Source organism: Mytilus californianus, unplaced genomic scaffold (assembly GCF_021869535.1).
Source record: "Mytilus californianus isolate M0D057914Y unplaced genomic scaffold, xbMytCali1.0.p SCAF_5, whole genome shotgun sequence".
In the NCBI taxonomy this organism is placed as follows: Eukaryota; Metazoa; Mollusca; class Bivalvia; order Mytilida; family Mytilidae; genus Mytilus; species Mytilus californianus.
This window is the reverse complement of record NW_026262701.1, coordinates 6,169,170-6,185,542: the sequence shown is the minus strand read 5'-3', so window position 1 is coordinate 6,185,542 and position 16,373 is coordinate 6,169,170. Positions and strand designations below refer to the sequence as shown.

Genomic DNA, 16,373 nt, shown 5'->3' with positions numbered 1-16,373 from the left:
TAATGTCAAGATTGTCCACAATTACTGAAGTTTTTGTTTGTCTGAGCTTTTGACTATGTCACGATTATCTACAGTAGGTGAACTTTTCGTACATTTGAGCTATTGACTATGTCTAGATAGCCTAGAGATGGTTAATTTTTTGTTTATTTTGAGCTATTGACTACCTCTAGATTGTCTACAGACAGTCAAGTTTTAGTTTATCTAAGCTTTTGACGATGTCTAAATTGTCTACAGGCAGTGAAGTTTTGTTTATCTGATATTTTGACTATACATAGATTGCCTTCAGTTGGTAACGTTTTTGTATATCTGAGCTTTTGACTGTCTAAATTGTCTACAGTTAGTGAAGATTTTGTTTATCTGAGCTTTTGACTATGCATAGATTACCTACAGTAAGTAAAGTTTTTATATATCTGAGCGAGTTTTTGACTATGTTTAGATAGCCTTCACTTAGTTAAGTTCTTGTTTATCTGATATTTTGACTATTCATAGATTGCCTTCAGTTGGTAAAGTTTTTGTATATCTGAGCTTATGACTGTCTAAATTGTGTACAGTAAGTGAAGATTTTGTTAATCGGAGCTATTGACGATGTCTAGATTGGCTTAAATTAGTAAAGTTTTTGTATATCTGAGCGAGTTTTCGACTATGTCTTAATTGTCTACAGGCAGACAAGTCTTTTTTTATCTGAATTTTGGAATAATTCTAGATTGTCTACAGTCAGTAAAGTTTTTGTTTATCTGAGCATTTGACTATATCAAGATTGTCTACAGTTAGTAAAGTTTTTGTTTATCTGAGCTATTGACTATGTCTAGATTGTCTACAGTTAGTAAAGTTTTTGTTTATCTGCGCTATTGACTATGTCTAATTTGTCTACAGTTTTAAAGTTTTTGTTTATCTGAGCTATTGACTATGTCCAGATTGTCTACAGCTAGTGAAGTTTTGTTTAAATGAGCTTTATGTCTAGAATTTCTACAGTTAGTAAAGTTTTTGTTTATCTGAGCTATTGTCTATGTCAAGATTGTCTACAGTTAGTGAAGTTTATGTTTATCTGAGCTATTGACGATGTCTAGATTGTCTAAAGTTAGTAAAGTTTTTGTAGATCTGAGCGAGTTTTCGACTATGTCTAAATTGTCTACAGGCAGTCAAGTCTTTTTTTATCTGATCTTTTGAATAAGTCTAGATTGTCTACAGTCAGTAAAGATTTTGTTTATCTGAGCTATTGATCATATCAAGATTGTCTACAGTTAGTAAAGTTTTTGTTAATCTGAGCTATTGACTATGTCTAAATTGTCTACAGTTTTAAAGTTTTTGTTTATCTGAGCTATTGACCATGTCTAGATTGTCTACAGTTAGTGAAGATTTTATTGATCTGACCTTTTGACGATGTCTAGATAGTCTAAAATTAGTACAGTTTTTGTTGATCTGAGCTTTGGAATATGTGTAGATTTTCTACGGTTAGTAAAGTGTTTGTTTATCAGAACTTTTGAATATGTCTAAATTGTCTACAGCAAGTGATTTTTTTGTTGATCTGAGCTATTGACTATGTCTAGATTGTTTACAGTTAGTAAAGTTTTTGTTTATCTGAGCTATTGACTATATCAAGATTGTCTACAGTTAGTGATGTTTTTGTTTATCTGAGCATTTGACTATATCAAGATTGTCTACAGTTAGTAAAGTTTTTGATTATCTGAGCATTTGAATATGTCTAGATTGTCTATAATAAGTAAGATTTTTGTTTATCTAAACTTACGAGAAGGTCTATATTGTCTATGGTAAGTGAAGTTTTTGTTTATATGAGCTTTTGACGACGTTTAGATTGTCTACAGTTAGTAAAGTTTTTGTTGATCTGAACTTTTGAATATGTCAAGATGGTCTACGTTCATTGAAGTTTTTGTTTATCCGAGCTATTGACTGTCTCGATGTCTACAATCAGTGAAGTTTTTGTTAATCTGATCTATTGAGTATGCATAGATTGCTTACAGTTAGTGAAGTTTTTATTTGAGCTTTTCACTATGTCTTTATTGTCTACTGTTGGTGAAGTTTTTGTTTATCAGAAATTTTTTAATATGCATTGATTGTCTTCAGTTGATGAAGATTTCGTTTATCATAGCTATTTGAGCTATTGACTGTCTAGATTGTGTACAGTCAGTAAAGTTTTTTGTTTATCTGAGCTTTTGACTATGTCAAGGTGGTCTACAACAAGTAGACGTTTTGTTGATCTGACCTTTTTATTGTCTAGATTATCTACAGTTAGTGAAGTTTTTTTCTTTATCTGAGCTATTGACTATGTCTAGATTATCTACAATTAGTAAAGTTTTTGTTTATCTGAACTATTGACTATGTCTAGATTGTCTACAGTAAGTGAAGTTTTTGTTTATCTGAGCTATTGACTATGTCAAGACTGTCTTCAATTAGTGAAGTTTTTTGTTTATCTGAGCTTTTGAATATGTCTAGATTGTCTAAAATTAGTAAAGCTTTTGATTATCTGAACTTTGGTCTAGATCTATATTGTCTATGGTAAGTGAATTTTTTGTATATATGAGCTTTTGACGATATTCCCTACAATAAGTGAAGTTTTTGTTTATCTGAACTTTTGGCTAGGTCTATATTTTCTATGGTTAGTGAAGTTTTTGTTTATATGAGCTTTTCACTATGTCTATATTGCCTACAATAAGTGAAGGTTTTGTTTATCTTGCCCTTTGACTGTCTAGATCATCTACAGTTAGTGAGGTTTTTGTTCATCTGAGCTTTTGACTATGTCTAGATTGTCTACAGTTAGTAAAGTTTTTGTTTATCTGAGCTATTGACTATATCAAGACTGTCTTCAATAAGTGAAGTTTTTGTTGATCTGAACTTTTGAATATATCTAGATTCTCTACAATTAGTCAAGTTTGTGTTTATCTGAGCATTTGAATATGTCTAGATTGTCGATAGTTGTTATTGAGGTTTTTGTTTATCTAAACTTTTGATTAGGTCTATTTTGTCTATGCTTAGTGAAGTTTTCGTTAATATGAGCTATTGAATATGTCTATATTGTCTACAGTAAGTGATTTTTTCGTTTATCTGAGCTAGCCCTTGTCTAGATTGTCTACAGTAAGTAAACGTTTTTGTTTATCTGACCTTTTGACTGTCTACATCATCTACAGTTAGTGAGGTTTTTGTTTATCTGAGCTTTTGACTATGCCTAGATTGTCTACAGTAAGTGAAGTTTTTATTTACCTGAGATATTGACAAGGTCTAGATTGTCTATAATTAGTAAAGTTATTGTTGATATAAACTATCTTGACGATATCTAGATAGTCTACAGTTAGTGAAGTTTTTGTTTATCTGAGCTATTGACTATCTATATTGTCTACAGTTAGTAAAACTTTTGTTTATCTGAGCTTTTGACTATGTCTAGATTGTCTACAGTGAGTAAAGTTTTTGTTTATCTGAGCTATTGACTATCTCTAGATTGTCTACAGTAAATCATTTTTTTATTCTTGGAGGAAACTGCAGTACGCAGAGAGAACCACTAACCTTCGGCAGGAAAAAATTACAATCCTAGTCAAGCACACCTGCCACATGCGGAGTCCAAACTCACAACCTCAATACTTACAAGCTAGTTATACAGATGTTTGACTACTTAGATCACTCGGTCACAGAGAATCCTTGTTTACTTGAGAACAGTTTGTGAAGTTTTATTAATTATAATTAGTTCCCATCGATAGTAAAAAGATAAGAGTTTTTCTGAATTATAATAATATTCAGATTGCCTACAGCTAGTTATTTTTGTTTTGTTTACATGAGCCATTGGATATGTCTAGAATATCTAGTATTAGCGAAGTGTATACTTACCTGATTTATTCACTATGTCTGGATTGCCTACAGTGACAGATAATGTTTCATTTATTCCCCTATATTCCATACTGCCTTGGAATGCTACAAACTTGTTGCCTTTAATCTGGAAAAGAATATTGACAATAAACTGAAAAATCATTATGGGCCAAATTTCTACATATCAGTATGTTTACAAAGCTTTTAGTTATTCAACTATTGCCAACTATATATCTTTATTGTCACCAGATACATTGTATAATTACGCATTACTAATCAATTTTATTCCAAAATATATGTATTAAAAGTATAATTGACCTGAAAATTTGGCGTTTCTATTCTATTTCTGTGTCTTCCACAAAAGTCTTGTAGACTTTAAATCTATACACATTGTACATAAATCAGATTGTTTTGGGTTCTATATCACTTATCATTTGTTTAAATGAAGCTGCATTTAAACGTGCTTTTTTTCTTGAAGTTTTAACTTTTGACGGAATTTTTTATTACTCCTTGTAAATAATTTCAATAAGGTGAAATATACGTAATTTGAGAAATATTTCGCAGTTTTTTTTGTTTTTTTGGTTTGTACGTTTAACTGAACCTGAGTATCGAAAAATTATGTATGTAGCTTTATTACTTCATAAGTTACAATCAATTAAAATAAAAGCCTGAAACGATTGCTTGGCAAATGCTATTTTGATTTTTGCATGTTCTCATGTATTCCAATATTTCGTTGCTGTATATCTTATTTGTTTTTCATTCATTGTCAATTCGGGGCTTTAAATAACTGATTATGCGGTATGGGTTTTGCCCATAGTTCAAGGCCATACGGTGACATTTAGTTATCAACTTCTATGTCATCTGGTCTTTAGTGAAGAGTTGTCTCATTGGTGGTGATCATAATACCACATCTTCTTATTCTTATAATAACTCTATCAAACAGTTTTTTTACAGTGTCAGTAATGCTACCAGTTTGTATATATATGATGGTTGCTATTAAATTCTATCTATCTATTATATATTTGAAGATGATACTTAAGTAGGTTAAATTTGTTAAATATTATCATTTAAAGATATTAACTTCTGTAAATTCATTATTGAACTTTTCGTTCATATTGTCATTATTGTATATCTTGTATTGTAAATCATTTTTCTGTTGAAGGCCTTTTGTACTACTAGTAGTAGTTTTCAAGATAATAGGCATACACGCTACAATTAGTTTAAAATTGCCATATTTTAAAAGAGTTATATCTCCTATCGGAAGTCATTCTATGGATACAGTCATTTTTGTTTTTGTTTTGTATTGATAATAAATGTTTACCTTTTTTAACATTTTACATTTTCTGCCTCACAATTAAGGTTTTTTCGAGATAAAAGGCAAAATATGGAAAAAGATCACATGTGGAGAAGGATCTGCTTACCCTTCCGGAGCCCCTGAGATCACCCCCATTTTTTGATGGGTTTGTGTTGCTTAGTCTTAAGCTTTCTATGTGTGTTTTGTGTACTATTGTTTGTCTGTTTGTCTTTTTCTTTTTTAGCCATGGCGTTTGTCAGTTTGATTTCGACTTATGAGTTTAAATGTCCCTCTGGTATCTTTCGCCTCTCTTTTTCAAACATTTTGATTTAAAGATAAACTATCAAAGACGACGTCGTCAAATGTTGTCGGTTATATGCATTTGTTTTAGATATTGTAATGTTGATCTTTTGGCTATTATCATTTTTATCTTATCTGTTAAATGTTTCGAGAGAATTGAAAAACAACTACAAAATTAGTCAAAAATCGTCATCTAAGGGGATGACTCTTATAATAAATCATCTTGACTATGGGTCCAGGTGAGTAAAACACAATCAAATTGGAATTTCACTAAATTTCGTCCATAAAGTTTTATTTTAAACTGATTTGCTATTGCTTACAATAATCCCGAATTAATGATATAAAAATGACAGCAGTCAACGGCTTTGGTTTTGCTATCTAAATCATTAACGTTTGTGTGCTGTATGACCAAAACATAAAAAACTACGATCTTACAACATGCCTTGGCTTTGTCACGATGTTAGACTTATTATTTGTTTACTGTTTATATCGATAGTACTTGGTATCTTTTAACCAAATGAGTTCTGTCATTAAACTTTAAATTTTCATAGAAATAACATATTATTTTTTAAATAAGTTCTGGGAACAGGTTTTCGAAAAAATAGCGATTTAAAGTGACATAATGCATATTTATGACGCTTTTTATGTACATTTATTTTATGTTAAAAGATGTATTTCACAGTTTTTTAAATATTTACGTAGGATAAAATCCGAAGTAATGATATAGACCAATTCCTTGACTGTCCCGATTGCTTTTGATTTCTGAGTAGTGCGTTTAAAACACCTTTACTGCGTAAATACGCTGACGTTATCGAGTGCAATATAGCATTCCTTATTTCTTCATATATATTATTCTTATCAATCAATGAAATTTCATGAACATTTATTTTTAACATCAACATGTTTTGTCGTGAGAAATATATATCAGTATAAAATCATGAATATCTGTGCACGAGGGAGAATTAGTCCGAAAAACAGTCGAAAATATTCAAAAAAACCAGAACACGTTTTTACTTCCAAAACATTTAACCATATTTTCTTTTCAAGTCAATTATAATAAAATAAAGAAACTAATTATTGGGTTGCATATCTGTTTTACTAAATTTCAACATAATATATGTATGGTTTTTATAACTTGTATAAAATTGAGAATGGAAATGGGGAATGTGTCAAAGAGACAACAATCCGACCATAGATCAGACAACAGCCGAAGGCCACCAATGGGTCTTCAATGCAGCGAGAAACTCCCGCACCCGGAGGCGTCCTTCAGCTGGCCCCTAAACAAATATGTATACTAGTTCAGTAATAATGGACGCCATACCAAACTCCAAATTATACACAAGAAACTAAAATTAAAAATGATACAAGACTAACAAAGGCCAGAGGCTCCTGACTTGGGACAGGCGCAAAAATGCGGCGGGGTTAAACATGTTTTTTGAGATTTCAACCCTCCCCCTATACCTCTAGCCAATGTAGAAAAAACAAACGTACAACAGTACGCACAGTAAAACTCAGTTCAAGTGAAGTCCGAGTCCGATGTCAGAATAGGAAACAAAAGAAAATAAACAAAATGACAATAATACATAAATAACAACAGACTACTAGCAGTTACTGACATGCCAGCTCCAGACCTCAATTAAACTGATTGAAAGATTATGTCTTCATCATATGAATATCAGGCACAATCCCTCCTGTTAGGGGTTTAGTATTATACCGTCATAAAATATATGAGAAAAACATAACCCGTGTCATGCCAACAACTGGTTTTAGAATAAATATGTTTAATTCCGATGCAAAGACCCTATAAGTGAATCAATATTAAAGCCAAAATATGCAATCTTTAATGACCTGACAACAGTATCGTAACTATATCCCTTCTTAATAAGTCTGTTTAAAGGTTTTGTTAGCTTTTGAGGTGAATACTGACATTTTTGTGTTTTGTAAAGAATATTACCATAAAAGATTGGATGTGAAATACCCGAACGTATAAGATGTCTGCATGTTGAGTTATGTTTACGAATGATGTCCTTATACCGATGATAAAATTTAGTAAATGTTTTGACTAGTTTATGATATCGAAAACCCTGGTGTAATAATTTTTCAGTAATACATAAATTTCTTTCGCTAAAATCTAATACGTTGTTACATACACGAGCGAATCGTACAAGTTGAGATATATAAACACCATAAGATGGTGACAAGGGAACGTCACCATCTAAAAATGGATAATTAACGATAGGAAATGAAAAATCATCTCTTTTATCATAAATTTTTGTATTAAGCTTCCCGTTAATGATATAGATATCAAGATCGAGGAAAGGAGAGTGGTCATTGTTAGTATTAGCTTTATTTAAAGTAAGTTCAACAGGATAAATTTCTTTAGTATACATACTGAAGTCGTCATTATTGAGAGCCAATATATCATCCAAATATCTAAAAGTATTGTTAAATTTTTGTATCAGATGTTGTTTCGATGGGTCTTTGCTGATTTTAGTCATAAATTGTAACTCATAACAATACAAAAACAGGTCCGCAATAAGTGGTGCACAGTTAGTCCCCATTGGAATTCCGACAACTTGACGATATACGGAATCTCCAAAGCGAACAAAAATGTTATCAAGTAAAAATTCAAGGGCAGATATAGTATCAAAGCATGTCCAATTGACATAGCTCTTTTGTTTGTTGCTACTGAAAAATGACCTAAAAGGGTTTGAACATATGTATTCGCATTCCGACTTTTTAAATGCCCATTTAATCAGGTTTGTGAATTTTTCTTAATAAGAATATGAGGCAAAGTGGTATATACGGTAGAAAAATCAAAACTTTGAACAGATTCAAAATCACCAATATATGCATGCAATTTATCAAGTACTTCCAACGAGTTTTTGACACTCCAAAAGTAGTTAATTCCACTATTTTCAAAGGCCTTATTTGAACAATTTATTATATGGTTTTTGATTGTACCAAGTGTACAAGTAAGTAGAATAGACAATTTAGTAGTGGAACAATGACTTGAAGACGAAATAAATCTATATTTGTAAGGTGATTTGTGTAGCTTCGGAAGCCAGTACATAGTTGGGACTTTCATTGTATTTGGTTATGCTTGTAAAGAAGTAGCTAATAGTTTATGTTTGTTACAGATATCGTTTTCTGAAAATGAAGTCAGTTGGAATGTTGGTGAATTCGTGATTTCCTTTTGCAGAACCTCAATGTAAAATTTACGTCAAACTATAATGATATTATTAGCAGCTTTATCAGCCGGGACAAAAACAAATTCATTGGCTAGTTCTTTTAGTTTATGTTTGATACGAGAAATAGGATTTTTATGGTTGTTGTTAAGAGTAAAATGTTCTTTAAAATGTTGTATACGTATATCAACTATCTATGGGTATGCATGTTTCGGTGTGTTCCCATTTCGCCTTAGCTGTGAATTCCAGGTAAAAAAGGTAAAAAAAATATTAAGGCGAGATGGGAATTGAACTAAGGCGAAATGTGAATTTAGATAAAATTGTTTACCGCAGTCCTCAGTGATAGACTTACATAGTTCTCTGATGAATTTTCCATTCTATGTGAAAATCAGTGTGGATATAGGAAGATGTGGTATGAGTGCCAATGAGACAACTCTCCATCCAAGTTACAATTTATAAAAGTAAACCATTATAGGTCAAGGTACGGCCTTCAACACGGAGCATTGGCTCACACCGAACACCAAGCTATAAAGGGCCCCAAAAATTACGTGTAAAACCATTCAAACGGAAAAACCAACGGTCTAATCTATATAAAAACGAGAAACGAGAAACACGTATGAACTCCATAAACAGACGACAACTACTGTAATCAGATTCCTGACTTAGGACAGGGGCAAACATTTGCAGCGGGATTAAACGTTTTAATGGTACCAAACCTTCTCATTGGGTTCAGAAAACATTATTCCACATTAGATAATTTGTTTGTATTGCAATCTTTTTTTCATATTTTACAATCAAAAAAGAAAAAGATGTACTGTGCATTTGTAGACTTCGAAAAGGCATTTGACACTGTCTGGCAAGACGGGTTATGGTACAAACTGTTTTTAGTAAATAACATGAATGGGAACATGTACAACGTCATAGTAAACATGTACAAAGATACAAAATCCCGAATCGTTTATATCAACGAAGTATCAGAATATTTTTCCTGCCTAAATGCAGTGTACGACAAGGGTAAAATATATCGCCTTTTCTTTTTGTTATTTACTTAAATGATCTTGATAATTTTTTCAAAAAGCTGTAACGTCATCGCCTAACCTCAATAAGCGCAGAAGTTAACGAAAAATTAGAAATCTATATTCAATTATTTGCTATTTTATACGCGGACAATACTGTTATCATGGCTGAAACACCCTCTGACTTGCAATATCAGTTAATTGTGTTCTCAAGTTATTGTGTAAAATGGAAACTAAAGGTTAATGTAGACAAAACATAAATAGTAATATTTTCGAGAGGAAGAATTCCAAGTGGAATAGAATTTCGATATAGAGGAAACATAATAGAGACAGTTAAAGATTTTAACTATCTGGGAGTTTTTCTTAATCGTAATGGAAACTTTAAAAAAGCAAAGGAAAAGGCCTCTCGTAAAGGTCTAAAAGCCAATGTATGAGGTTTTAAAGCTAGGAAGATTACACAATTTGTCTATTAAAATACAGTCAGACCTATTTGATAAAATGGTCGTGCCTGCTCTTTTGTATGGTTGTGAAATATGGGGAACAGGTAACAACGATATCATTGAAAGGGTTCACTTAAAGTTTTGTAAGATGCTTTTACAACTAAAATCGTCAACACCGTCTTTTATGGTATATGGCGAACTTGGAAGGTTTCCTCTCGAAATACAAAATAAAAACAAGAATTTTATCATTTTGGATAAAATTAGTTGAGGATAAAAGTTCGAAACTGTCCTCTATAACATACAACCTGATTTATCAATTGAATATTGTCAATAATGTTGGGTCACCATGGTTATCGAGTATAATGAGTATACTCAATAATTGTGGATTGGCATATGTATGGAACACACAAACTTTTATTAACAAGGGATGGTTGGTAAAAACAGTTGTTTAAGATCAATATGAACAAAATTGGCATAGTGAAATGGAAAATTCGTCAAAATCACTTTGTTACCGGCAATTCAAACAAAAACGTGAATTTGAGAGTTATTTTAATATTTTAGAAACCAACGAAATAATTGAACTCTGCAAGTTTAGGACAACAAATCACAAGTTGCCCATTGAACAAGGAAGATGGCAAAATATCCAACGCGAAAAAAGAATTTGCACATTATGCGACTTGAATGAAATTGGGGACGAATTTCATTACATAATGTCATGCAGGAAATTTGCCAACACTCTAAGTTTATTAACCTATTACTACTGCAAGACATCACTCTACCACCAAAGGTCACTCAACAGACCCTTCCTACCCAAAACAACTATCGACATCGACCTGCAGGATGAATGTTGCCTTACTACTACAAGACAACAGTTCCTTTTACCGTCGGACAACATCTACCCGACCATACTAATCTTCTCAAAAACAAACAACTTAACACACCTTGCTGCTGCCAACACGATCTTCTGCGGCGGCACATTCTACTCATGTCCAACTATCTTCCATCAGCTGTAGTACACAGTTCATGCAATGGTAGATGGTTCTACGTTCCCACTAGTGTATGCTCTACTACCAGGAAAAGACTAGGTCATCTATTCACGCTTCTTCGGCCACATACGATACATCGCTCAACAACATCAGTTACAACTTCAACCAGAAACAGTATTTATTGATTACGAGACAGTAACCAACAACGCAGCACGGACAGTGTTCCCAGGGGTAACCGTGAAAGGCTGCTTCTTCCACTTTACCCAGTGTATTTGGCGAAAGGCACAGGAATGTGGACTATAGTCGTATTGTAAAAAAAATGAAGACATCACTCGACTTATACGACGAGCCGCAGTATTACTTCTTGTTCTACCCCACCTTGTTGAGGATGTTTGGCTTACAACTTTAGAAGACATTGTTGAAGCTGACAACATACCCGCTACAACATCATTTACTGATTACGTGACAGAGTTATGGGTTGAAGTATACCGCTTTCTATAAAACCATTACCACACAGAAGGACCACGCACCACCAATCACCTTGAAGGATGGCACAACAAAATTAAGAAGAGACTCCAACATGCCCACCCCAACACCTACGAGATCATTGAGTTACCAGGTACTAACAGAATGTAATATTATCCAGTATGCAACAGGAGGAGCCCGCCTACCAAAAAGACGAAGATACAGAGTAATAGACACCAGACTCCAACTACTGAAAGACAGATACCAACAAGGACTCATCAGCGTGCTCTGACGCAGCATCCCATCTCCTCCATTTGAACTGAACAACTTAGTGAAATATTGTAATGTGTGACTTTGTGAATATAATTATAATGTTTTGTGACTTTGTGAATATATATAAAATATTGTATTTCCCATCATTATTCATATAGTGCCCCATATTACTTATTTTACCATAGTGCTTTATTTATTTCCTTATGCAATGCATTTATAAACTTGATTCATATATTATATAAATTATGTTTGCAATAAAAGAGAACTTGTATTGGTGTATTTATATCATGAAAATCATTCAGAAACTAATGAATTATTAAGACACTTTTATAACTGAATGTCATTGTTTAGTCATTAGTTGTACATGTATGTTAAATGAATCGATTGAATTGATATTAAATTATTGAGAGAAAAAATATTTGATTTTTTTATTTTTCAATACAAATGAAAATAAAATTACAAAATAAAAAATACCTGAATTTATAGAAAACACTAATAAACTATATACCTAAGTTGGAACAGACTATACAATTGTATGTTCATTAAACCTTTTGTCTTTTTTGTTTTCTTTACTAATAGATAATTGGCATAATTAAAAGTGGGCAAACCAATACTTATAATATTTAGTAGTATCTTTTAATTATATTCAAAACACCGTGTCCAATACACAGCTTCCAAACTGTGAACTTTCCATTTCTATGTAACAACATTCCAGCAACGCCTGCATATGGAATATGTGTATTCTTATTGATACGATATTCCAAAGCTTGCATTTCCTATCATGATTTCCTTGATACAGGGTTGCTGCTCCCTAGCAAGCTATTAAACCAAGAGTTCCAAGTGGTGGAGTTGAAATCACCAATTCGAAAATCTAACGGACGCCATCGCGAGTTGGTTGACCATAACGGAATATCTGTTTCACAGATGACGACGAATATGTTCCAATTGTCGTAACCACATCCCGTCCTGTTTCCTCGAATGTGACCTACAGAATTGGAATTATCACCAGGTTTATACTCACATGATCAACTAGACGGGTACCACATGTGGAGCAGGATTGGCTTACTCTTCCGGAGCACCTGACACCTCCCCTAGTTTTTGGTGGGTTTCTTTTGCACAGTCTTTAGTTTTCTATGTTGTGTTTTGTATACTGTTGTTTGTCCTTTCGTCCTTTTTATTTGTATTTTGTCATGGCGTTGTCAGTTTAATTTCGACTTGTGAGTTTGAACTTCCCTTTGGTATCTTTTTGCTTTCCTTGGCTATATCATATCATTTTATAGAAGAATTGTTTGATAACGAGACTATGAAAAATTATTTTAAGTAAACGCTTTAATCAAAAATAAAATGTTGTCCCTTTCCTTGGTATTTGTTAAATGCTTGTAAGGATTAGTTAAATTTTGTGTTTCACAAATTATACTTCATTAGTTATACATGTCACCAGTGGTGGTTTCAGGATACCGATTCATTCTGTAATTGAGCTAAAATTTTATGTCAAAGTCTGTCAACATTATGTTCTGTCATTACTCATGGAAAATTGAAATAAGACTAAAGGAAAGTGGTATGACAAATTTCCCCTGTATACATGATTGTATTTGTTTCACTCACGGAGTAAAAATCTTAAAGTTGTCAAGTCCAACTGGAAATTGTATACTTTTTTTCAACAATTTTAATCATGTTTCCATGAAATCTAATTGGAATTTGGCTTTCTATTTTGAAGTCAGTTTGATGCAGAAATATACATCTTAAATGTTTTTATAAAAACATCGCAGGACGTCCCTAATCAAAATGAAATAACATATAACTGACAATTTACAACATTAGTTCCAACATAATTTTTGTTTTGATTATGAATATCTTTCTAATACATTTTTGGATAAATACTCATAATTTACCAATTTTTGTCAAACTTGCGGTTTTGGGCTATATAATTAGCCATACTATTGTAAGATTCTCAAACTGCAAACATAGAGCCGTGAAGCTGTTACATTAACTTAAGATTAACATTTCGTTTAAAATGGCCGTATTGTTAAATAAATTACGGTAACATTGGCACATCCTCTTTGATATGAAAGTCAAATCTATCTTTAATATGAATTCTCACAAACCATGCACTCAAGCAATATGCACACGGCCTTAATAAATAGAGATGTATCTATACTATATATATCAAGATCAATATCGAGTATTAAAATGTAAAGTTTAGTTCTCTATGATGTTACCATTTTAAAGAATAGATAGAGTAGAGAAGGATATGCTTATCATTTCGGGAATATGAGATTACCCCCAGTTTTTTTGTGCAACATTGTGGGGTTCATATTTGTCAGTCTTTCGTTTTTCAATGTAGTGTTTTGTGGACTTGTTTTTCTATTCTGCGTCTTTCGTTTGGCGTTATCTGCTTCCTTTCGTCTTTTTAATACAATTGAGAATGGAAATGGGGAATGTGTCAAAGAGACAACAACCCGATCAAAGAGCAGAAAACAGCCGAAGGCCACCAATGGGTCTCGAACACAGCGAGAAAATCCCGCACCGGAGGCCAGCCCGAGCTGGCCCCCAAACAAAATGTGCACCAGCTCAATGAAAACGGACGTCACACCAAACACAAACATATAAATGAACTAAAATAAAAATAAAACATACAAGAATAACAAAGGCCAGAGGCTCCTGACATAGGACAGGCGCAAAAATGCCTAAATGGTATCTTCCGCCAATTTTTATAGGTATATATGAATTTTTGCAAAAGTTAGTTAGTCAAAATAGACAAAAAAGACGAAACATATAAATTGTCCCAGTTCAGTGCATATTAAAGACATAGCTAACAAAATAACATTTTATTAAAATAAAAAGTGCAAGTCATATATATTTTCGAGCAGTAGATTGTTTGTGAAGTCTTGAAATTGCGTAGGATTAGACTGAAAAGAGTAAGTGTGTGTGTGTGTTTCTGGGGGGAAGGGGGGGGGGGGGGCATTGCAATATGTTTAAAAGAAAAACCTTTTTCTATAGTCTATTACTCTAGAAATTAGTCAGTTTTGCCTCTTCAATGCCCCAGCTCCTACATGCCTAAATTATACAAACCCCTTTATTCCGATGTCTGAATTCTGGCAATCAAACAGTGTTTCCGATAGATTTTGAATTTTCAATATCGCAAAAGTCTATAGATGTTTATGCGTGTATTTTAAAGAGTCTTTACGTTTTGAACAGACATGTATTTTCCACTTAACTCTGGCTGATGAAGATATGTGAATGTTCTAGCCTTGATTGAAATATTATCATATTCACATGTGTAAACTAAACAAAGGTTCCAATTCTCCCAGTTTAACTTGACCTTCGAAGGTTTATGCAATTCTTTGTGTTCAAATAGCTCTTCAAGTATTTTAACAAGCTCTTCAAGTAACTTAACAAGCTCTTCAAGTAACTTAATATCCTTGGGTGTAGAAAATTGTGGGTATATACATTCCTTTGTAAATTAAATCCCGGAAAGCGCTTCCGACGCATTAAATTTATAAATGTTATTCTCATTGCAAATACCTGTGTTATAAGCTTTGACCTTAACTTTTGGGTCAATCCATAAATCAAGGTTGCATTAAGGTTACCGTTACCATCAATATCGCCTGAAACCACTGGATACATCTGTAAAAAAACCCAAAGCAAAAGTTATTTTAAAGTACAATAACAATTTAATTGTTTAAAACAAAACAAAATAGATAAGAAACGAGTTTAACGTTAGGTAAAATTAAAAAAAAAATACTGATAATTTTTTTCTCGAAAATATCGAACACATGTTCACCCCGTATAACCCCGATACAAATGAATCCGGAGTTTGACGCGTTCGAATCGAACACACTGTAACACTGAGTTCAGACTGTGGAGAATTTACACTTTTAAAGAAAGTCCAATATTTATTCTTCGGATATTTTGCTCCAAAATATTCTTTGCCGTACTACTCTTACTTGCTGCAAGGTTTTTCAAATATGTGATATTTTTATAGGCAAACAATAAAAAACGCACGACCATGCCACTGATAAAAGCATGCTTGATGTTTTTATTTAATCAAAATTTTCAGTTTCTTGTGCCTCATATTTTTTAAAACATACATTTTTGAAAATACCCTTGTTTAAAATTAACAAACTAATTAAGATCGTGTACGGTTTGTTATCATTACACTTTTTATACTGTACGATTCATTGCGACAATATTGTATTGGTCAAATGAATTTTGCATGTATTAAAGTATGCTTTCATATGTTTTTAACCAATATACATGTTTAAAAAAATAATTTATCACCATAACATGCATAACTTGGTGGATAATTGTGTCATTGGCAAGCACACCACATCTTCTTATTTTTATATAAAGCAATATGAATAGGAACCTGATGTTCAGTGGTTGTCGTTTTTTGATGTGGTTCATAAGTGTTTCTCTTTTCTCGTTTTTATATAGATTAGATCGTTGGTTTTCCTGTTTGAATGGTTTTACACTAGTCATTTTTGGGGCCCTTTATAGCTTGCTGTTCGGTGTGAGCCAAGGCTCCGTGTTGAAGGCCGTACTTGGACCTATAATGGTTTACTTTTACAAATTGTGACTTGGATGGAGAGTTGTCT

The 16,373-nt window shown here is 32.7% G+C and overlaps 1 protein-coding gene across 3 annotated transcripts in view; it reads right to left on the bottom strand.

Annotated features, from left to right (window-relative positions):
• The window catches only part of LOC127700523 (mitochondrial import receptor subunit TOM40 homolog 1-like), a 68,968-nt gene that overhangs the window by 13,983 nt on the left and 38,612 nt on the right, over positions 1–16,373 (bottom strand). For all 3 annotated transcript variants that reach the window (XM_052204047.1, XM_052204049.1, XM_052204048.1), the window contains 2 exons: positions 15,301–15,402; positions 3,835–3,940 (listed from right to left, as the gene is read on the bottom strand). In XM_052204047.1, coding sequence (XP_052060007.1) covers positions 3,835–3,940; positions 15,301–15,402 — 208 coding nt within the window. The remainder of the gene's footprint in view (positions 1–3,834; positions 3,941–15,300; positions 15,403–16,373) is intronic.